At 42.3% G+C, this 24,210-nt stretch overlaps 1 protein-coding gene across 4 annotated transcripts; it reads left to right on the forward strand.

Moving 5' to 3' along the window:
* Positions 1-3,454: 3,454 nt before the first annotated feature.
* On the forward strand, positions 3,455-23,932 carry cngb1a (cyclic nucleotide gated channel subunit beta 1a). Of its 4 annotated transcripts, none has more exons than XM_031569487.2 (38): positions 3,457-3,591; positions 5,678-5,765; positions 6,035-6,074; positions 6,227-6,275; positions 6,666-6,768; positions 7,012-7,031; positions 7,180-7,194; positions 8,332-8,437; positions 10,157-10,181; positions 10,282-10,354; positions 10,454-10,542; positions 10,654-10,708; positions 10,910-10,973; positions 11,114-11,138; positions 13,113-13,392; positions 13,644-13,784; positions 14,110-14,151; positions 14,409-14,465; positions 15,207-15,221; positions 15,723-15,885; positions 15,987-16,017; positions 17,371-17,497; positions 17,812-17,874; positions 18,096-18,250; positions 18,449-18,673; positions 18,850-19,058; positions 19,194-19,244; positions 19,348-19,434; positions 19,589-19,653; positions 19,787-19,909; positions 20,021-20,162; positions 20,291-20,450; positions 20,625-20,722; positions 20,834-20,917; positions 21,025-21,143; positions 21,292-21,438; positions 21,945-22,128; positions 22,268-23,932. In XM_031569487.2, the coding sequence occupies exons 2-38, from the start codon at positions 5,679-5,681 to the stop codon at positions 22,484-22,486; spliced, it is 3,738 nt and encodes a 1,245-aa protein (XP_031425347.1). In that variant the 5' UTR covers positions 3,457-3,591; position 5,678; the 3' UTR covers positions 22,487-23,932. The 4 variants fall into 4 exon arrangements, with proteins under 4 accessions (XP_031425350.1, XP_031425347.1, XP_031425348.1 ...); XM_031569488.2 differs by having other exon boundaries at positions 3,458-3,591; positions 13,647-13,784; XM_031569489.2 differs by lacking the exon at positions 14,409-14,465 and having other exon boundaries at positions 3,458-3,591.
* The last annotated feature ends 278 nt before the right edge of the window (positions 23,933-24,210 follow it).

Below are 24,210 nucleotides of genomic sequence, written 5' to 3' on the forward strand. Positions count from 1 at the left end.
GTGCAGTTCCTGTGCAGTAATATATATTCAACCATGTAATGCCTCTGTGCTGTGAGGCTCACAGGCTGTGTGTGTGAGGCTCACAGTCATGTTCTGCTCTCCCCCTTCCTCCTCCTACTTGCATCCTCATCACAGACTTAAACCCTAGCAAGATTACATCTCCTTATCCCTTAAGGAGATATCATGTGTGTTTGTGTGTGTGTGTGTGTGTGTGTGTGTGTGTGTGTGTGTGTGTGTGTGTGTGTGTGTGTGTGTTTCTGTGTGTCTGTGTGTCTGTGTCTATGGCTGTAAAGTGTGTGAAAGGGAGAGGGAATAGAACAGAGAGAAAGAGTACGAGAGCAAAAGTGAGAGACTTGGTACATTAAACACTTAACAGTACGTTAAATTACCAGTATGGCACTCAGCAGTGCACTAATTCCATGTCATCATCTTTCCTCCTTTTTTCCCCAACGCTGTTCTGTCTGCTTTAGTCTATGTTGGGTGTCTAGACCAGGTGTTAGATTAACATTCTGTGTGTATTTAAACTGAAAATAGATTCTCAGCAGACGTAGAGCCTCAACAGGGCTGCCACTGCTGGCAGGACTGATGGATGATCAGTCTACCTTTTTGCTGACACTGGAATTAGCCCCGCTGGCTTTGTTAGCATCTAATCTTCCTGGCTGCGCTGATGACCTCTGGCTCTGCTTGGCATACAGTACACCTGACAATCTCACCTGCACATGATAACAATGCATTTGGGCAGAACCTGTACATATGGCTCCAAAAACATAAATACATAATGCTCCAAAAGTTAGGATTTTACCTGAACTGACAATAGGATGATGTTGGTAAGACCCTAAACAGTAAACCTCCTGAAAGCACTAATGAGTGCAACAAGGTCATTGCCACATGGCTGGCATATGGACCCCAATCCCTCACCCCAGCAGGCCTGATTTCTGATGTCTGACTCCATATGGGTGGTGGCAAGGTCTTAAACACCATAACAGGACAGAGGTCTGTAACAGTGACCCCTGACCTTACAATTGCTCACAAACCATTTGTGCCCTGGGTGTCCTCCTTTCAGAGAAAGCACTCCTCATCCAGACCAAAAGGCAAACAACACGGTAATCTATTCATTTCCCCTTCAGTTTTAATCTATTACAGTGCCCTCCAGAATCAGTGGCACCCTTGCTAAAAAATAAAAATAATTGTATCAATTATTCATATAATATAAAATATTATATTTAAAATTGAAAATAATCTTACCTTTATTTTAGGTTAGTTTAGTCTGAGAATAAAGCAACCATTAGTGAAAAATAAATATTTAAAACATAATCATGTCACAATTATTGGCACACCATGAAATTTGAAGTGAAGTGTGATCCCCTGCATATTTAACAAATTAGTGAAGTGTTTAGGAAATTGTAAGCAGTCATCAATGATTTGTTTCACTGGGGTATACAAATTAGGTGTTTTGTATTCTGAGTGTGAGCACATTGTTTACTTTATTGAGTTAACGATTCTCTTTGAATGTGCGATTGAGGAAGCCTTTGAAAGGAAAAAGATAAAGTATGTGGAACTGAATAGCGGAAGCGAAGGAACAAGGTTCGCTAGCACATACAAGACCAGTGGAGATAGGTGTTGGAGGCTTTGTAGGTAAATCAACCACAGCACTTATGTTGGATTTTGCTTTTCGAGGACGTTCACTCAAAGGAGCTTTAAAGGAGTTGTGTTAGGCTGCTGAAAAAAATAAGCTAGTGGTTGTGGCTGACTGGCTGCGCTCACAGACTTCATGGGGTTGTGAATTAATCAAACCAATAGCACAAGAGATTTTACATCTTGTCCTGTGTATACCTAATAAAGGTGAGACAGGGATCATTTACCTTTGTAATCCATCACCATGGGAAAGGTTCAGGGTATTCTACTGTAATAAGACAAAGGTGTGCTGACTTGTACAAGTCAGGGAATGGATACAAGAAAATAGCTGCTCAACTTAAAATGCCCATATCAACAGTTAGGGCAATCATTAAGAAGTTAATGAAATTCAAATCTGTCATAAACCAGCCTAGAACAGGATGCAAGGCTATTTTGTCAGTGAGGAGGACAGTCAGAGAAGTACAGACAAATCTCCAAAGGCCACAGTTTCAGAATTATAAAGTTTGGTAGCATCTCTCCTAGCATGTCTCCAAATCCACAAGGTATATTTGGCCAGACACCACTGTAACTGTAACTGGGGACAGGGTGTGGTGGTTACATTGAGCTCTTTGACTCTAAACGCTCAAGGTTGGCAACTGAGAAAAAGGACCTATTATCAAGTGTATTATTGTAAAAACCTGGTCGCGGGTGGATCTTCCAGCAAGACAACAGTCCAAAGCACACATCAAAATCCACTCAAAAATGATCAAGTAAATCAACACAAAATCAAGCTTTTATCCCAGTCCCCTGACCCAGGACTTTGGGGAGATTCGGCATTGAGGAATGGTCGAAAACCATTCTTCTGTGTTCTCTTTTGTTCTTGTGGTAATGCGCTCATATGGCATGGATATGTTTTCTTTATTTGCTTTATTTTCGACATTTGATAAACAGTAAGGGACAGTAACAGTAAGCCTTTTCCACTCATATTGAATAGGGGTGTCAACCATTCTGGAGGGCACTGCAGCTACTCTACATTACTTCTATAGATGATGAGTGTCTAATGTACAGCCCATGTAATATTAGGGGAAATGGACACACTGGCAGACACACTGAGCTTTTTTGTATGCCACCGTTTCACTGGAAAGACAGAATAGCCACAATGAGCTGATACGACTCAAAGGATTGAATAGCAAGCAGATGAAATGCCGTTCAATCAGAAGAGGATCACATTTTATGACAAAAGTCATTAATGAGAAATAAAGTCGGGGGAGGGGGTGAATCAAAGGATTGGAAACTGACAGATGAAGAGATCAGAGAAACTGTTGAAAGCAGATAGGAGACAGACATTTAGGAAGGGAAATGTTTGATACTGAGGCACTATCAGACTCTCATAATAATACATAACGCGCACACACAAATACACACACATAACGCCATCAAACATGAAAGGGAGTGTGCAGGTACTATAACATGAAAAGATTTTGAAAAGCCGGTGAAAATGTGTAGTACATGACTCAGAGAATAGTTAATAGTTTGCTTAAAGTAGGGAGCATTACTGCCTCTTTATGTCTAGCAACATGGGATGTGGGTCAGTGAATAATATAAATCAATATTCATATTGTGACACAGATGTTCTTCATCTGTAAGTACTCCAGGAAATCTGATCTTGTGAGTTGTGGCTCTAAACTTTGGATTGTAGACTGACACCAGTTGTTTTCAGTAAGTGGGTTATTGGCTGTTTGTTGTGTTCCGGTTTCTTGTGTTCTTCCCGGGCAGCAATGGGCTCAGTGTGCAGGATTCTCCCGGGGTTAATCTTGGCTGGGTTCGGCCCTACCCACTGTAGTGTACTAGCACTGTCCCTTAACTCATAATCCTGTTAGCAGAACGTCTTTTCCTCTAATCCACCTCTTCTTCTTCTCCTTTGCCTCCAGTCCTGCAGACTGCCTCTGGAATGTTAGCATACAACTGAAAAATCAGGTAAGTGATCAGTCTTTATCAAATTCTGTCCACTTGCAATTGGAGAAAGGCAGCTAATTCATATACTTATGTCAGTTTAGCTTCCCTGCTCACTTCCCCTGGTCCCCAGTTGTGTCTGTCTGAAGGTCTCCAGTCACTGTATTTCCCATAGGGAGATCTCTGTGGCCAACAATGTTTTAGTGTTTTATTATTACGTTTTCTCTTTGTGCATCATTTTAAGTACTCTGTCAGTCAGTATTTGGTGCAGTCAGTGCATGGTTATGACTATGATCTTCTGGAGCAGACCTGGGCAAAGTGCGGCCCAAGGGCAATTTGCGGCCCTTTGGCTGTCCCTGTGCGGCCCGCGGAGGTCAATTGTAAATTAGGAATCAAACGTAAAACCTGTACTTATTATACGGCTCTTCAGAATGTTCCAAAAAGTTCCGTTGATTTGAATGGGCCATCCCAACGTTCGCAGGTCTGTAATTTCTTTATATTCACTGCTGCGAAAAATGTATGACTGCTGTCATTGGCAACGGGTTTTGTGCTTATAATTCACATCTTTCATATCATTCCGCAACGCAAGTAGTCCGGTCATTTAACGCAACTGAAAGTCATTGAAACTTGAAGTCAGAAGGTGGGTTGCTTCGCATTTGCGTGAAGAACTAAACGGGAACAAAATCATTAAAAAGAGGTATTTTGGAGAAATGTCTTCTATTGTTTTGGCAAGTAACCGTATAATAAGCGGGATGTTTTTTTTATTTCCGTAGGCCTACATTCGTGCGTGTGTGCGTCACTGCGACCATTTGCGCTGATAAAAATTGATATTACTATTAATTTGTATACTATTGCATTGCAAGCTTGCTCTCGTGTGTGTGTGTGTGTGCCATGTGTATTGATCGTCTGGGAACACCTTTAATACTGCAAAAACATGCTCATTTTCAAAATCGTTTTGGTGAATGTTGATTAAATGTTGATTAAATAATGTTGGCGTTTTTACTATGCCTGCACCAATTTTTTTTGATAGCCTAAATGTAACATCTACTCTTACCAGTAGCAGTTAATCAAAACCATACAATGTAATGTTTTTTTTATAAAGAGATACAACTTATATTGAGCAGAATTGAGTCCAGCCTATTGGTCCGGCCCTCCACAACAGTCCCACTATCTGGTGTGGCCCCTTGGGGAAATTAATTGCCCACCCCTGTTCTGGAGGATAGTTGAGATCCTGCTGCCATTCGTTCTTGTTTGTCTGAATCTATGGGTTTTAAAGACACAGGCTAGGGTGCTGGTGCCAACAAGAAATTAAGCATTTTGTTAAATTACAGTATAAATGCCTATAGAAAGATCGGAGCCAACATAGGTAATGAATAGGTTATTTGGCTGTGTGTGACACAGTGACTCCACTTTCTCTGTGAGAATGAGAAATGTGTTAATTACCTTTAAGTGCCTCTTTAGAGGACAATACAATGATTACCTCAAAAGGGTGAGCCCAAGGGTTCTTGATTCTACCTGGAAAGGAATCTCGCATCTTTTCAGATATGAATTTGTATTGCCAGCTGGCGGAGGTGTCTATTTCTGCTACTCCACTGGTCTGGAGAGATTAGGGTCAACAACATTAATTCACTGATCATAGCTGACAGTTCCCTAGTCATGCTGCCCAGCAACTACTGCTATGGCAGCAAAACATGCTGAGAGACACAACCAATAAACCAATCACAAACATTAATTTATGTGGCAAGAAATTAGATTTAAAGTTCTAATATATATTTTATTCTTGACAAAAATATTTGTTTTAAATCTTTTGGACCCAGAGACAAAAGACTGAAAAGAGACAATTATTCCTGGTCTGGAGAAATATAATCACCTTAAACAAAGACACAAGATGGATAGAATCCACAAGATTATCAAAAATCCCCAACTTTTTGTTAAACAAATGCGCAATTCAGTTAGTTATAAACAGCATTTTCATTTTTCACTCATTTCACTTTTGATATCTACGTATTGAACTTTTAACAGATATATTTTTAGATAAGTAGATTTGTGTAGACCTTCTACTGGTAATAAAGTGAACATTTTGATTTAGAGTCTGTTTTGTTGTGCTTAGGATGTTCAGCTGGGTGGTGAAAGTGGTTCCCCAGCCTCCTGATCCTCCAGGAAAACTTGGGGAGGAAGACAAGCCCATACCACCTCCAGTACGTAAGAAATCTGTGTGTGTCTGTGTGTGTGTGTGTGTGTGTGTGTGTGTGTGTGTGTGTGTGTGTGTGTGTGTGTCTGTGTCTGTGTGTGTGTGTGTGTGTGTGTGTGTGTGTGTGTGTGTGTGTGTGTGTGTCTGTGTCTGTGTGTGTGTGTGTGTGTCTGTGTGTCTGTGTGTGTCTGTGTGTGTCTGTGTTTGTGTCTGTGTTTCTGCACACCTCCCAATTAACTCACGTAACTTAATGTTAATGTAATCCTTTTAACACAGGACAAGAAAGTGTCATTTAAAGAGGAAGCTCCAAAGGAAGGTAATGGCTACACACTATACTACTCTACAGCTTAATCCTATTAAGTCACAAAAGAAACAACGATAACAGTATACAGCATTTTTAAATGTCGCAATATCACTTTTATACAACATGAGTGGTTTTGCTCATAACTAATCATATTAAATCAACAGGCCCCAAACCAGTCAAGCCTAAAGAGGAAGAAGTCTCACAGGAAACTGGGTATGTGAATTGAAATGGACAGATCTAAATCCGTTGTTGTTAGTATCTAAGCAGGTGCTAAAGCAGACACCTGTGTTTTTTGTGTGGGATGTGCGGAGGTGTTGTTTGTGTTAGGCCTGTGTTTGTCTGTGTGCTCCCTGATCCTGGAGCACTGCCATGTTCTAATGACCTGTTGGGATTGTGACACAGAGGCCTGTACAGGCTGCCCGAGATGATCGGGGGAAAATCCTATCAAACCTTGCATAAGCTTACTGCCTGAGGCAGGTTTCATCTGCCTGTCTGCCTCTAACCGCCTCTCTCTCTCTCTCTCTCTCTCTCTCTGTCTCTCTCTCTCTCTCTCTCTCTCTCTCTCTCTCTTTCTCTCTCTCTACTCTACTCTACTCTCTACAGTAACCAGAGTGGAGTGTTGACCTGGCTCTCTCATGGCTTCTCTAGTGCTCTGCCCCAGCCAGCAGGAAGCCCGAGGCTGTCCAGAGCAAATTCAGAGGTGAAGGTAAAGTATATCCAGACCAGAACATGACATCCTTTCATGATCATCCAAGCCCAGCTAACTAATACATGATAAATGCCCTTATGGTGATACCTTTGGAAGAACTTCCAAAGCACCTGTGTATGATAGCCTGCTGAATCTTATAGCCTCACGTTGCCTTGGCTACATGAGAAGCTGAGCAGAGAGACAAAAAATACACGTTGATGATATATATTTAATATATTACTATTTTCCTTTTTTCTTCAGGATGATGCATCGGGCACCAGGTAGGATTTTTTCTACATTATGTATCATTATATTTGTTTCTCAGTACACCAAGAATGTCCCAGAGTGTTCAGTGTACATTAGTGTATGTGAGTGAATATATCTGAAACTGACTTTGACATATTCTTACCCTCCTCTCACTGACCCCAGTAAGGCAGATGAAGCGTGAGTACACCCAGTCCCATTCTAGCTCTGCTTTTGCTAATATAGCTAATGCCAAATTATCCAAGAATCCATTAGCGTATGTTGCATCTCTTCATGATATATAATGCTGGCAGGTTAGTATGTAAATGAATGGCATGCTCCTTTAATGCAAGCATAATGTTATGCAAATTATAAACAGAGTTTGCATACTAAGGGACATTATGATGTGCATATCCATACACAAAATACTGCAGTAGCAAATCACATTAACTTAGCTTTGTATACAAAAACATTTATCAGGAATGTCCATACCCGAGTCCATTCATTCTACCAAAATAAATATCAAGGTCATGGCAGCTCTTATTGTAGCTCTGGCCAGCTGGCTTATATTCAAGAAAGTTCAAACATTTCCCTACAATGATTATTACCTTGCATTTAATTTGTGCTATTGCCATCCATTCAGAAATATATAGATCACAATGATCAAATGACAGTATCCACAAGCCTTTTTTCCACACCTTATTTCTACCTGTTGTTTTCTTTCACAGTCACTCTGTTCATGCATTTAAATGGCTTGTAATAAGCTTCACAATAGCCCACAACATAAATCTGCTTTCATATGTAATTGCTTCACTTGTCAATCAATTTGAAAAAAAAAATAAACAATCCAGCCATGGCATTTTCTGAGCAAAGATAACTGAGCTCAAATTACCTGATAAACCAACCTCCTACTGTGGATGAAACAATGTCGGTATCAGAATGTCAGAAAGTAATTCTAAGAAGTATTCATTATAAAGTCATTGTTTTTCAGTTGAAGGAAGATGGTTGAAAAAAACATTGGACAGCTTAGCATAAGAGATCAGGCTTGTCATCCATTCTTTCCAGCTAGTTTAACAGGAAATGTTAATACTCTTCAAACTGACAATCTTGCACAAAGTATGGTAAAATCTCATTTAATGACTACAATTTACCAAAGAGATTGTCATGAAGGAAATTGACCCCTGACCCCATGATCCACTTTTAGACCAATGCTTAGCTGTGACAGGCTTGTGGCTGTGCGTTGCCTTCTGCTGCCCCCTAGTGACGGCATGGTGCTCAGATGATTTCAGTTGTCCAATAGGTGGCAGCTTCACACTATTCCGTTTTTTGTTTACATAGTGAAGGCAGCGGAGTCATGGGCTGGTTCGTGCAGGGACTGGGAAAAGTGGTTCCTCAACCAGATGACAAGTATAAAGAAACAGCGGAAGCGGAAGAGAGCACAGAGGTACTCAGAAGAACTCTGGCCATCCACTCACTGGCTTCCTGCCCATTGTCATGAGCTTAGCTTGTGTGTGTTATAGTAGTTTTTCCAGTTTTCCCCTGTAGGGAAACTTTTAAATATTACCCTGTGTTAGGTCACAAAGAACTTTTATAGGTTCAGTCCTGCAATTAAATGTTCTTTGAAAGTACCTTCTTGTGATCAGTTTTAAAGTTGTTTACCTGATATACTGTAGTTGTTAGTCAGTTTCATTTGTTAGCCTTATGAAATATTTTTTGGGGGGCAAGCTAAGGGTTCTTCATTAAAAAAAAAGACAAATGAAGAACATCTTAGTCTGAGATGGCCTCTTTGAGATGGCATCTGAAGCAATTTACTTGCTCTGGGTTTAATAGACATCTCATTTAGGTTTCAGAAGTAGTGGAAATTCAGGTGCAGCCCAGTGTAAGTAAAGTGGGAGCAATTCTGGCAAATTTAGGCTAACAGATTTCCAGCCACAATGCTCTCCTTCTGTCCCCAATCCACATCTCCACAAAGAGGGGTTCAAAAGACACCAACTTGCCATGGAACTCACCATAATCAGATCACTGGGTGATCCATGTGCTTGACCTATTTTAGCTATCTGATTAAGTATGGTGGTCTCAGCCAGACCAAGACCCTGGTGGATCTCAGTGGAAATGCTGTTCCCTCATGCCAGAAGGCCCTGGTTTCCCAACCCCCACCCCTCCCCACTGACCACAGCTGTGCCTTTTTTTCTACAACAGGGTTTTCTCTAAACGGTTAGCTTATTTTCTGATCTCTGCTCCAGAATGTCTTATGCAGGTTTCTGAAGTCATACGTTTGGTTGACCTACTATACTGTACATGTGACAGGACAGCACCAGTTTAAAAAAAAGGATGAAAATATCCTGCCCAAGTTTTGTTCTGGAGCAGGATAGGAAGACAGTGCTCTTCCCCCAGAAGGAAGTGCATAATTTACTACAGAGAGTAAACCCAGCTGTGGCTGCTTGGAATGGAACACTGCCTTTCCATTCATATCATCCTCAGGATGGACATTTGAAGCTTCATGTGTTGAAGAATAGCTGGTCTATTTTCATTTTTTAAATTACATTATGTGATTGTTTGTATTAAACAGTAGACTATGTTCCTTATTTATTATGATCTGACAATTTATTATGATCTGACAACCAAAACGTATTACTGTTCTTGTTGTCGTAGTTATTTGGTAACAGTGAAAATAATTATACTGATTCTAACATGGAATTAGCATTGCAATGAACTGTTCAGATTATTTGCAGCTTAATCTATGAGCTATTAATTATCCTAAATACACCTAGTGATTGAAATGTGGTGCTACTGGGGTAGCAAACATCACAAAATGTGATTTCCAAAATAATGATTCAACAACAGATTAGGAACAGAGAGGCTTACTGATGTATTATGGTTTTACCCAACTGCTTCTGCAATCTCATTCATTTACAAACCAAATGAAATGGTTTTCATGTATTGTAATGTAAGCAGATAACAGAAACAAAACTTCCCAATCACTAGTCAGGGTCTTGACAAAACTTTTTTCCTCTCCAAAAATACAAGAGAAAAAAATATCTGCATATTTGACGCATATATTGCAGCTGAGTGACATATAAATACTCATAATGGTATGCAGAATGAAATTTAGTTTAGTTCAGTTTATGTTACTAATTTCCACTGAATCTTGCTCTCCCCTCAGGTGCATGAAATGAAAGATGTCCCTGGTGAGTGCATTTGTATAGTTTATGGTATGGATTAGGTTTCCTTGACATGACATGATGGTTTTACAAAGACAATTTTGTTTTAATCTTTTCTGCTTTGTAGACGCTGAGCCTCTCATCCCTGTTGTGGAGCTTGTGTCAGATGACGAGGAGGATAACAAAGCTGCCCCTCCAAGGTGTGCTCTCCATCTCTCTCCTTCTCTATCTCCCTCTCTGTCTCCCTGTCTCCTCCTGTCCTGTCCATGGTCACCTCTCACAGTGTTTGTCTCTCACAGTGTCATTAATTGGATAAAGCAAGGCTTAGAGAAGGTGGTCCCACAGCCAGTTGATGGTCACTCAGAGGTCACAGTAAAGAAGGAATCAGGTAGTAGACTAGGAGAACTTTAATCAATAACAGCATTCCACAAAACTTTTACAAAAAAACTTTGTGTGTTTGTTTGTTTAAAACTGTACCCTTCTCTGCTTTGTCATATAGTGATATCCCCTCCTCCTGAAATCTCCAAGGCTGAGGAGGAATCTATTAGCTCGAAGTAAGAGAAACATTGAGGGACATTATTCAGTAAAGCATCACTGTGCAGGATCATCTTCATATCCCGTCATGCTGTCAATATTTCAAGATTTTTTATATCATACCAGCAATATCAGTGTGAGCTACTGCTTCATGGGGCCTGTACACTGTGGATGGATTCGTGAAATTTCTCCTCTCTCTTTCTGCGCTTCTTTCATTTTAGTATGGTCGGCTGGATTGTGTCGGGCTTTGGCCGCATCATGCCTCAACCTGTGCTGAAAACTGGGGTAAGTGCCTCTATAGACTGTTCTAATGGGCCTACCCAAAGACCCAGCTCTTGAATGTATTGCAAGCGGCTCTTTTTTTCTTTCCTTTTTTTTCACAAAACGAAGGCTCCAGCTAATTTGAAATTTGCTTTACTTTGCAGGAGAACTGTGAATCAATGCAAAATGGTGAGTAGTCCTTCTAATTCGCCACCATGATCATTCTTGTTCATTGGTATAGTATGCCATGCTTGTGCTATTTGAATGTAGGCCATAGGTGATGCACAGAGGACAGCAACGGAGGTAAAAGGGACCTTGAGAGTAGGTGCCATATGAAAGTGACCTTGAGAGTAGATGCCATATGAAATTGCAAGGTACAGGTGGATTGAGGTTTAGAGACTCCTAACATAAGGCAAGAAGTCCACATGTTGAATTAGCAAAGGAACATTGGCTTTTGCAAGATTTACGTGGAAAGGGTAGACATGACCTGATACTAGTAAGGTCAGCACTAAAGCACTGTTTCCCAACCCTGCTCCAAGCCTGACTCGCTTCCCTACCAGCTCATACTCACCTAACTCAGCTAATTAAGTGCATTACAAGTCATCAGATGAGTCCAATCAGGGTGATTAGAGAACAGGAGAGACCCAAAACATGCAATGCCATGAGGTGCCAGCAACACGTTTGGGAAACACTGGACCAAAGGTGAGGTGCTTAGCTGTGGGATAGACTCTAACTCGGCCCTTCTTCTCCTTCTGTTTCAGGGAAAGCCCCCTAAACAAAAGGAGGAGAGGACTGGGAGAGTCACTCACATGCACCTACAGATACACAGAGACAGTGGCAGAAAGAATGGCAAACTGACAAACAGACAGACAGACAGACAGACAGACAGACAGACAGATGCAGCAATTACAAACAGGCAGCTTTATGAGCGCAGCTGTGTATCAAGCACTTTGTTTTTCATGGATAGTGGTGCAGTGTGAAGTAATGCTTGGCTTTGCATAGGAGATTATTCAGTGCTACGGTTTGTTTGGAATCAGGAAAAATATAAAATTAGTCTTCATTGTGAGGCTTTCACTGTTTACATTGTAACATTTGCACTTTGTTTGAAAGTAATATTTATAATTCAAGTATTCAGTTTATCCTATGACGTTGTTGCCATCAGAGGAACTTGTTTAAGCACATACTGTTACCCAAATCCATCAATAGCATGCTTTATCCGTGAAGCAGGAAAACAATTTAACTGCTTTCACCTTGCGCCTTGAACTGGTCATGTAATTGCATAATACAGGCATTGCATATGCTCATATCAGATTTCACATAATGAAAGTCATCACTGGAAATATTGCTAGCACAGTTCAGGCAACTAATCCATTTTTTATTATACAATGAATTCAATGACAGAATATTGTATGATGATTACTGGTTACACAACTGAGAGTTATTGCCAAGTAAAAAAAACAGCAAGATGAAGAACATTTGTGAATAAGTATATGCAAAGATCAATGAACATTCAAGGTTTTGCCATGTATCAGATATTGTGCAGTATGTTTTAATTAAATAAATGAGCAGAGAATGCTGTGTGTGATTAAGGCTTTATGTATTTGTTTATAAACATGGCTGTCTCACTGTAAAGAACTACAGTATGAAACAACACATATCATCCTATTTCTGAAAAAGGAACTTCTTATCACTAGTCTCATCAGACCCACTAGAGGGATCAGGGATAGTTTCATTTTAGGGACAATAAATGTGCACGCAGTGGATGTAATGTGTTTACAGGTGGTAAGTACATTAGTATGGATTGTGATTGATGATTACTTTTGTCATCAAAAGTCACAAAATAATTAGGATAGGTTGGGAATCAAAGAAAATCCCTTTGAAACCCTCACAAACTTTAATCAGTGAATCCTTCAAGGTATCTCTGCTACTTATCAAGCAGGATGCCACAAACTTTCCCTTCTTTTATAATACTACAGACAAAGAAATGGCATAATAAGTGTAATTATTTATGATTGATGAGAGCCGCTTCATTTATCGATAGTTATTTATCATAATAAGCAGCACCTTCCCAGGCCTTTTATTAAGATGACCTATGCAATAGGTCCCCTGACAGCCCTGGTTTTAGCACATGTAAGCTCTGACCTGGCACTGCTCCCTATTCAGTCTGTCTGCTGCAGGACCCAGAGGACATGGTCCTGGAGGAGGTAGAGTCTGATTGGGAGACTGAACAGAAGGAGCAGGGCACTGCCCAGCCGGCTGAGGAGGCCACACAGCCCAAGACCCTGGGCATGTCCCTGCTGCAAGCCCTGCCTCAGATGATGCCACATGTGCTGGCCATGGAGGATCAGGAGGATGCTGAGACCCAGACGGAGAGATTGACACCCCGCATAGTCAACATCAGGAAAGAGGCAGAGCAGATTGCAATGGCCAGTCTGGAGGAGAGGTGATATCGATTTTCACTCATTTTTTCTCATTCTTTGTGAGAATCTCAGGAAAGTCTCAGATCTCATCTAGTAGGCAACATGCTTAACCTGCACATGTTCTACCTCTGCGTTAAGGATAATTACCACACCCACATCCTGAGGAGGATTTTGACTATTTGCACCCAGAATGTCCATCTCTGCTTTAGTTTTCATGCTTTCATGCTGACGTTCTGTTCACAACTCACTGTACGACACTGCTGATGTGTGACAGCAGGCTGCAGAAACAGCGTCTGGAGGCGGCCCGCGCGGCTGAGGATCTGGCCCGGCAGGCGGCACAGCAGGCTGTCAGACAGCTGGAGAAGGACCAGGGCACCCCGATAGCCCCGCTAGCAGAGCCTGACGATGGAGAGCAGTAAGTCATATAGGAACACACAGCCCACCAGGGTCAAAGGACATAATCAAGGCAATGACACGCCCCTTAGGGGGGTTTGGGATGTGCTTCACCCTTTCATGTCCTTTGCAGACATACTTGGTTGAGCTGTGTGTGTTGATTTTGAGATCTGGGATTGTGATTGAAGCAGTGCATGATTAGCGGACTGATGGTTAATGCTCAGACACGTGCACACACACACACACACAAACTCACCAACACACACAACCAAACACGACACAAGGCCCATCCTGAAGCATGTGAGATGTGGATCCGTTTTCACCTGCTCACTGTTTGTTTCACAAAGACTGCCCGATATCCAGGAGGAAGAGAATGAGGAAGACCCAGAGTAAGTGCACTCTCTCTCTCTCTCTTTTTTTTATCATCTCTCTATTCCATGCGCTCATCTCTGTTCCGTCTCAGATTCTGCTTGTTCGTGTATGTGTGATGCTGTGTGCATGCGTTTACAGGAGAGCACACTGTGTGGCCAGTTACTGTGTGTCTTGCCTCCTCTCTATCTGTCGTTCCCTGCACTTGCTTTTTATGTCTGCCCCATGTCTATGTGAGAGCTAAGGCTATGTTTGTCCTCTCTGGCACGCTGTACAGGCTGCAGGGGCTGCTTGAGGAGAGTGAGGAGGAGAGTGTGCAGAATAAGACCACTGAGTAAGATCTATCCTCTGCAGGGTGCTTTGCCTGCATATGAGTACCCATACAATCCCCTTCATTTGAGCTTTTTGTGGAGCACATCTTATCCCTAAAATGAACAAGTCTTTCAGACAGTATGGGTTCATTCTTAGTCCAAGCTTTGGCTGCTAAGGAGTGCTTGAACAACTTGTGCTGGACATCTCAGCGCCCTTCTTTAGGCGAAGCAAGTGTGCATGCAACTTCTTACAAGCGTCAACAATAGTGACTTTTGGTGTAGGCGACATAGGCAATTGACTATGACACCAATGCTTGATTGCGATATCCCATGGAATGCAGAAAAGTCAAATGTAAGAAATTTGCCCTTACTTCCTGGGTACCAAATAAGCTTGTGAGGAAAAAGGTTTTCCCTCTTAGTTTCATATTTTCTGTATTCCCTTCATCGCTTTAGTTCAGGTTAATTAGCAAATAAAAGAAATAATACTTAATTCCTTTATACTCTACAACCCCTTAGCTGCCTTCACATAAACTGGCCATTCCAAATTGGCCATGATTTTTTTTAAATATTAGATCACTCATATGCACAGTACGCTTTTGCCACAAGCCAAAACCCACTGCTTCAAAACATAGGAGACTTAGGAGAAATAGAATATGCTTGGCTTTACATCATTTTTAAATAAAAACATATTGTTTATAATCAAGTTTATCGCCATGTTAATGCCTTGTCATTACTTTTTGTATCCACCTTACAACCTCTAACAGAGCAGAAATGAAGAGGTAGGTTGCACATTTGGAAGCGCCTGCCTTTTATCACGTAATACATCAGACTAATTCATACCAGAAGCAATTATTTTTTGACTGCTTGCTATTGAACCTATAGAAGGTTGACATACCTCTGACAACTGCATTGGTAACAGAACCCAGACAATGCATTCCAGCACACACACAATTGGATTAAATGTCCTCATAAGGAAAGTGTACTTCAGATTTATGCTCATGCTTTATGATATATTTATCAGGTGTTTTTCAGGAAATACAATAATCTAAACACAAGAGCTAGTTTGATGGATAAGAAGGCTTGGAAAACTCTTTCTCCCTGGTGTGTGTGTGTGTGTGTGTGCGTGTGTGCGTGCGTGCGTGCGTGCATGCCTATGTGTGTGTGTGTGTGTGTGTCCTTGGTCAAACTAAAATCGGATGGTGTGCTCCTCTTTTTCATTTGGACAAAATACTTCAGTTCCCTGGCTTTGACATTATGTTCTGCTTGAATCCTCATTTCAGTTGCTTACTAGAAATAGTTGCTGCTGAGGAAGAAGAACTTCCTGAGGTTCCATCCCCAGAGCCACCCAAGGTCACGGCAAAGAAAGCCTCAATTCCTGATAAGGCACCAGTGACCACTCAGCCTCAGCCAGCTAGCAAAGAGCCCACTCCACCTGCTAACCAGGTATGTCTGACCCATGGATTTTTGAGATATGTGAGGAATCATTTTCAGACAACTGCACACACTTCAGATGATCAATCATGGATATTCTTGTTCAACTACAGGAAGAAGACAAGACAGAGGGGGGCTGTGGAGGTTAGTGTGTGTTTTTGCTTGCTCAATTGGAATGCTCATTATAAGGGTATGCATTGTGAAGTCATGCATTGTGATATGAGTATTGTTGTTGTTAATGTTCAAAGATATATTTTTTTAATATGCTCTAATTTTGGCATCATCTTGATAAGATGTCCCTCTATGTACAGTCAACTGTCTTGGCCTTTGCATTTAGCATTGCTACGGTAACTTAATGTAGTGGTTCACTTGGACATGATGTACATATGCTCTAAGATGCTCTGTGTCCTGCAGCACCTGCTAACTGCTCAGCGGTAAAAACCTGGTTCCTGCGCATTCCGCACGCTTCTCAGTGCCTTGACCGCTTCAGTCTGCTGCTGAAGAAGTATGACATCAGCATGCCCATACTGCCCTCGCTGTCCCCTGAAATCCACGAGTTAGCCGAAGAAATCTCCCAGCTGCCCAACGATGCCCACCAGTACTACCTTAACGTCGTCAACCGCCTCAACACCCTTAATCCCCTAAAGACTGCCTAAGTAGACCTGCCAAGACCTGGAGTTAGAGCCTGTAGTCCCCCCCCCCCCCCCAAAAAAAAAAAGAAATACAAATAAAATAACAAAATAACAAAACAAAACTCCATCCCGTGCTTGCCAATCATTAGATACATTTCAGAGCCTCTCATTAGCATCCAGCCCGCATCCCGCCAAGGCCCTGCTCAACTTGCCATCATTCAGGTGAACTCACCACTCTTTGGAGGGTCTGTGCCGTGCTGTGCCGTGCCGTGCCGTGCCGTGTCGTGTTGTGCTGTGTCATACTGTTTTATGGAGTGCCTTGTGTTGTGCTTGTGTTTTATGTTTGATTAGCACAAATACAACAATAAGTAAGTTGATGAAGTAACTCATACCCGAGTAGGGATAGGTTCTCAAAAGGTGATCACATCAGTATCCCAATCACATAGATATCAAGGAACAATGTATTGAATCAAACAAATACACTGTTCCCAGTGTAGAATGTTTATTTTTGAACAAGCTATTGGCAAATGGCTATTGGTCCCAGGCGATGGCAAAGTAACACTGCTGTTGACAAACACATTCCAGTAAAGTCATGCACGTGCCAATTGATCAGTTTCACAGTAAATATGGCTGCTGAGTGGCCTACTTTTTGAGACACAGTTCACGTAGGCCACTGATTAAAGGCCTTTACTTGTTGAATCCAAGAAGTACATTTGACCTATCTCTGGATATGTCAGCAAAGTCTGGCACTGATGAACCAGGCAAATACACATTTCATCTTTCTAGCATAGCCTACAGCTCAAAAGCCCAGGGTGTGGTCCAATAGCTATTCCATTCTGACAGAGTGTTTCTTTGTATCTTTCAGATGTCATCCTTGAGGTTGTGGTAAATGTGGAAAATCTGGATGTAAAAGCTCCGTCCATTCCCCAGATCATCATCCCCGATGACCCTGAGCTAATGGGCATCAGTGTGCCTATGCTGGCAGCCAATGGGTGAGCTTATGGTGCCTCCTGTCCTCAAGATGGAGATATGCCGTAAACACAACTGGTGCAAGATAATGCAGACAAAATAACAAAATAAATCTAACTGTGTCTGTTACCCTCACTGCATTTTGTTTTGCCAAAGCTGCAGAGTGAATAAAGAAAAGATCAGTTAATTTATAGTACCCAATAAAACATTTAAAAATACAACTAGTAAGCTACTGAATGCAGTAATGTGCACTATATGTCTAACCTTTTCAACCATGTACATCTCTAGCTACTCAACTGTATAACACCGCATGCCTCTTAACTCTTTCCCTTCTTAGAAAGACAGTCGACCCAGAAGATGGAGAGCTAAAGACCAAGAGTCTCCTCGGCTTGGATGACGAGTGAGTAACACACATTGTGCCACTGCTCTGCCAGCCACACCCAACATGGTGAAGGGGAAACTTAAGAATGTCGCCAAGTAATTACAGCAGCTGTGACCATGCCAAGGCAGTGAGAGCATGCAGGGAGGAGTATATGACGTTGGATGTCAGTATGACTTGCTGGGCAGTGCTGCTGCTGCAGCTCACTCTGGTCTGGTGTGCTTTGATGTGGTTTCCAACAGAATGAAGGAGCGGCCGCACTCATCGGCTAGCCACACCGGCATCGATGTGAACGAACGGCTGCAGGAGCTGGTTAAGCTGTTCAAGGAGCGTTCAGAACGCGCCCGAGATAGACTCATAGACCCAGATGAGTCTGACGAAGAGAGTCCATCCTCCTGTGAGTCACCCACCCCAAACTCAACTGTAGAGTCCTCAAGTGTGGGTTTCTAGATAAGAGCATTGTAACCTGAATGCTAATTAAAACATTTATTGAATCATTGCATTAATGAGTGGGGTCGAGTTGCCTAAACCTTGGGCAGAGCCAAGTGTACCCAGGCCAAATTGGCTCCTCTGATGTCTTGTCTGCCCTCTGTAGCTCCTGTGAAGAAGGCCGCACCAGGGGATCCTCCTCCTCCTCCACCCCCCGAGGAGACAAAAGATGCCCCTGCTGAACAGGCGGTGGAGGAAGAGGAGAAAGAGCAATTCTTTGAATTCATGGGCCATCAAATTAAATTACCCAAACTCAAACTTCCTCCACTGCCAGGCTGGGCTAGAACCATCGTCGACTACCGCTTCCCTGACAGTATTGACCCTGTTACCAGTAAGTTTTTTGTATTAGTATTAAGGACAAACACAGGGAGAGAGAATAGGTTTACATACTTTAAGTTTTAAAGAAAGTTTGAGGTGGACATCCAGGGATATTGCAGGAGTGAGGCCTTGTTTTCACTTTTCTGTATGTCACACAAACCAGGGCCTTGTCTGTTTTTACCACCCCAGACTTGGTCTACGTGTTGTGGCTGTTCTTTGTGACATGCGCTTGGAACTGGAATGTTTGGCTTATCCCCGTTCGCTGGGCCTTCCCGTATCAGACCTCAGACAATCTTCACTGGTGGCTACTCATTGACTACTCTTGCGACCTCATCTACATTCTGGATATTCTTATCTTCCAGCCCAGACTCCAGTTTGTCCGTGCTGGAGACATAGTGGTGTGTGGGAGACTCATTACATGAATAAAATGCACATACCCCAGCAGACAACACAGGCTACTCTCAGATATTAAAAGCATAGTCTTCTAATGTTTGAATAGCGATCCTATAATGAAATGTATTTATTCATTTCAGTGTGTCAAAAAGGACATGAGAGAGAACTACATGTCAACTTTGAGATTCAAGGTGAGGTGAAAATGGAGGACACATTTCATTACCCTGTGATTACACCAGATCTACCTCAGCATTAACACCATATGTTGGTATTGTATCCTCTGGGATATTTCAGATGGATGTGATCAGTCTGTTCCCTATGGACCTGCTGTACTTCAAAACAGGTGTTAACTCCCTTCTGCGCTTCCCTCGCATGCTTAAGGTAAGACAGCATGGCACTGATATGAAACCCCATGTATCAATGATCCATCCATCCTAGAAACGTGCGTCAAACCATTGGTTGATTTGGACTCAATTTGGTACTGTTGGGTTATGTTATCTTCTATTTATGTCTCTCCTCTCTCTTCCAATGACAGTACATGGCATTCTTCGAGTTTAATGACCGCTTGGAGGCGGTCATGAGTAAAGCCTACATTTACAGGTAATACCACATACTACCAGCAGGTGGAAAAGGGCCACATGGGACTTCTGAGAAACTTTGTACTGGATACTGGACAGGCTGCAATGTGTCTTTCTTTGGATTCACCCATGTTCATTCTCTTTCATTTTCACAGAGTAATCAGGACTACCGCCTACCTGCTGTACTCCTTGCATATCAATGCATGTCTGTTTTATTGGGGCTCAGACTATCAAGGCCTGGGCTCCACTAAGTGGGTTTATAATGGCAAAGGGAACAAGTGAGTGATCCCAAATTGTATTATATGGCATGCCAATTACGATCAATAATGAGTCCGCCTGTTTAATCCTGTCTCCTGTGACCCTCTCTATTTGTATTTGTTCCCACACAGGTACATACGTTGTTACTACTTCGCAGTGAAGACCCTGATCACTATCGGTGGTTTACCAGATCCCACCTCAGTTTTTGAAATTACCTTTCAAGGGGTCAATTACTTTGTGGGTGTGTTCATCTTTTCTATCATGATTGGTCAGGTTGGTCAATAATTTGTTTCTCTTCTTTTGTATAATTAATGACATGTAGTGTAACCCTAGGCCTTAGTATTAGTTATGATGTGTGTTTCTGCAAGTGGATTGTACTGATTGTTTAATTTATTTTGCAGATGAGAGATGTCATCGGAGCAGCTACAGCAGGACAGACATACTATAGATCTTGTATGGACAGCACCATCAAGTACATGACAACCTATCGCATTCCTAGTGAAGTTCAGAACCGGGTCAAAACCTGGTATGACTACACCTACACAGCTCAAGGCATGCTGGGTAAGTATCGGCTTCTACACAGCCAAATGGCTGAACTCTAATAAGGGAGTCTGTTACTTGACAAATATGGCTGTGGCGAAGACATTAGGGATTAACAGTATTTCTCTCTCTCTGTATTAAATCAATACAAAAATGGCCCTCATTCCTTCTTGTTTTGTCTGTTTCTACCTGTAGATGAGCAGGAATTGCTTATAGAGCTGCCAGATAAGATGAGGCTTGATATGGCAGTGGATGTGAACTATTCCATTGTCAGCAAAGTTGCCCTCTTTCAGGTGAAGCACTGAATTGTAGCATCTCTCAATAGAAGGTTTTTTTGGAAATACTATCATAATCACTATCTAAATTCAGGTGACTAACAAGTTCTCTATTTTCTGCTTCCTTAGGGTTGTGACAGACAGTTGATATTTGACATGCTCACAAGGCTTAAGTCTGTAGTCTATCTACCAGGAGATTTTGTCTGTAAAAAGGTAAATATGCTTCTTACCTTCTCAGGCCACCATTATTTTGCCATCCTGCTATTTCCTCAGTTTTGTCAATTGACGCTGACAGGACATGTGCCCATCTCATTTGCCAGGGAGAGATTGGTCGTGAAATGTATATCATAAAAGCAGGAGAGGTGCAAGTGGTGGGTGGTCCTGATTTGAAGACTGTGTTTGTGACACTGAGGGCAGGTTCTGTGTTTGGAGAAATCAGGTGAGCATTGTGACACATTGCCACACAGCTTTTGGGGAGTTGCATCTGTGGGTGGATTTGAGTCATTCTACCTGTGATGTCATGATATCTCCCTGTGATGTCATGATATCTACCTGTGATGTCATGATATCTCCCTGTGTCTGTTCAGCCTCTTGGCAGGGGGTGGAGGTAACAGACGTACCGCGAATGTCAAGGCTCACGGGTTTGCTAACCTAATGATCCTGGATAAAAAGGACCTGACTGATATCATGGTGCACTATCCTGAGTCCCAGAAGCTGCTTCGCAAGAAGGCCAAGTGAGGGAGACGGCTGCCCGACCCCCTGATCCCGGCCAAGAGTTTCCAGCGCACCTACTGACACAGCTTAACAAACACACGCGTGCTTACAGACCCAGCATGGGAGTAGAACACGCTAACCCTATGCTTTCCATCACACCTCCAGATCTCTAAATCGTGTGTGTGTGTGTGTGTGTGTGTATGGAGTGGTGTGTGTGCCAGTTTCTGTCCCTCCTCCTCTTTCGAACTGTGCTGGAGCCTTGCTATGTTCTGAGAGAGAGGGGGGAATGAGTGCGATGGCATTAGATGTATGTCTCATGATTCTGGCCGTTCTTTACTCGTGGATCCAATTTATGAACAACTGAATAACATGTGTGTGAGTGTGGGCGGGGGCGGGGGGGGGGGGGGGGGGAGGGGTGTAAATGAACTAATGGTGACTGTGTTTTGCTTTCCTTTTAGCCTTTTGTTTTTGTATTTGATTATCAAATATGACTTCACATTCCCCTAACCCTCTCGTTGCCACACAGGGTAATGTTGACAAAGGATAAGAAGCCTGAAGCTGGAGGTGCAGGCAAAAAAGGTGAAGAAGTGATCCCAACACGCCCAGAGACGCCCAAGCTCTTCAAAGCTGCCCTGGTCGTAACGGAGCACGCTGGCATCAAAGGCACCTTCGCCAAGCTAAAGGAAACATACAAAGAACCTGGGCTGGAGGTACTTACTCAATTAGCAAACACATCTCTGAAAAAACTGTGACAGACACAAGAAAGTCTTCGCTGAACATGCCAGAGCCCAAACTCAAGCAATCATCTTCATTTCTCTCTTTCCCCTTGCCTCCTTCCCTCCACCTCAGCCATCCTCTTTAACTTCCATGCCACCCTCCACGCCTGTGCGTCGGCGCTCTCCTATCCCAAAGATTATGGCCCAGGACGTGGATGACACAGTATCTGAGACAGCCGACAGCAGTGTGGTCATCCGTATGACCCCGCGACAAGGAGGAGAGGAGGTCCTCTCTGTGGAGCAGGGAGCAGGAGAGAAGGAGGGTGGCGATGCAAAAGGGAAGGGGAAATAAAGCAAAGGAAGGAAGTAGAAGTAGAACTCTGTCACAAGTGATCTCAAACACAGGAAATGACATAATCTAATCTCAAGATCACACCCCAGAGAATAGCCCCAGTGCATCTGCCCACTACAGGGCTTGCAAACAGTGGTCCTCACCATGGTCAAGTTTGGGGGGGGGGGGGGATCCATTGTTGTATGAACATAACAAGACCCTGTTATATTTTGTGTGTTTTTCAGAATATCTATTAGTCTTTTATCGCCCTGTGGCCATCAACTGAGTGCACAGGATTGATAAACTGCCCAGGCTCTAACTCCAGGTCTACTACTCTGCTTTTTATTCCACTGACACAACTCTAGGGATATGTGTCAGTTTCACTATGGCCTTAGCTGTACCCTTTACTGACAAAAAATAAGGCCTATTGCACACACCACTCAAAAAGCTAACACTCTTCTCACAGCACAAAACTGATCTACACCCACACACTCACACACCACACTACATGTTAACACATAATGTAGATATGCATTACAGAGAAGCATCAATCACTTTACAACTCCTCCCACAGGGGGTCTTCATTGATTGTGATTGCATGTATCTCTACTCTAGTCTACAATTGTAATCAGTGTTAAAGAAGCTCATAGAAATAATGTGTTATGATACTACTTGTCATTGTGTTCTAGAGACTTAATTGGATGTCCTAGTGGCTACTGACTAGAGGACAATACCATTAGGACAGCAGCCGAAATGGAACAGGATGTTAGTTCAGTCAAATGTTTTCCACTATGGGAGTGAGAATCAATGCCTGTGATCAGTCCCTGTACTCTCTCTCTGGTCAATCACATGATAACAGAGTTTTCAGGTCAGCTCATTGTAAAACACGGCTTACTGAAAGTACATCTGGTATGGCTCAAATGGAAATAAATAAGTAATACATTGCTACATAGCATGTTATTTACTGTTTTTTAAATTGTACTTAAATCTATATTAGTATTACAGCATCAGCATCTGCAAATCACTGCAAGACTTTTTTTTATATTCAGTTAAAACCTCAAATATCCATTACGTTACTTTTCTTTTTAAGTCTCTGTGTAAAAGAGAGAGAAGGAATGGAGCGTTTTCTCAGAGAATGACACACAGGAAGAGGACAGGATGACTTGAGGTTCACATTGTTTGTAATTCCCTCTAACAAACGAAAGGGAGGAAGTGAGAAAATGCACTGATTCGGAAGCAGTGCAGACCACGCACACTAGGCAGGCCCGAGCCAACCATTAGCAACATCCAGTCAGTGCAGGCCCAATCAATGTAGGCAGCAGACAGACAGTGGATATATATTCACTGAAGGCATTTAAAGCACAGTTACATTGTATGGCCTAATTCATACAGAGGCAGAGAGAAAATGTAATGTTTCCACACAATTACATTTTGTGCGCAATAAATCTCATAATGTGTTGTTCCATATAATTGCTGTTCTTCTGATCATTTGACACATAACCCTGTTTCCATCCCTACCTTGCCAAATCAGAATACATTACATTTAGTCATTTAGCAGACGCTTTTGTCCAAAGCGACGTACAAGGGAGAGACGAGTACATTACTTATGGTTTTTGACCATTACCATATATAAGTTACAATATAGCCTACACAATATGTGAAACAGGCTTAGATCCTATCGGCCCTACCATCAGTTCCGCGGTCCATGAGAAGGCCCATCATTTTTTCATTAGTCATTGCGCAAT

Source organism: Clupea harengus, chromosome 6, assembly GCF_900700415.2.
Source record: "Clupea harengus chromosome 6, Ch_v2.0.2, whole genome shotgun sequence".
NCBI classification, from domain to species: Eukaryota; Metazoa; Chordata; class Actinopteri; order Clupeiformes; family Clupeidae; genus Clupea; species Clupea harengus.

What these genes read in the sequence shown, in the direction of transcription:
- cngb1a (XM_031569487.2), top strand. Translation starts at nt 5,679, where the DNA reads ATGTTCAGCTGGGTGGTGAAAGTGGTTCCCCAGCCTCCTGATCCTCCA. An exon ending in GCTTCCCTCGCATGCTTAAG is followed by an intron (nt 19,435 to 19,588) that starts GTAAGACAGCAT and finishes TTCCAATGACAG; the next exon opens with TACATGGCATTCTTCGAGTT. An exon ending in GAGATTTTGTCTGTAAAAAG is followed by an intron (nt 20,918 to 21,024) that starts GTAAATATGCTT and finishes CTCATTTGCCAG; the next exon opens with GGAGAGATTGGTCGTGAAAT.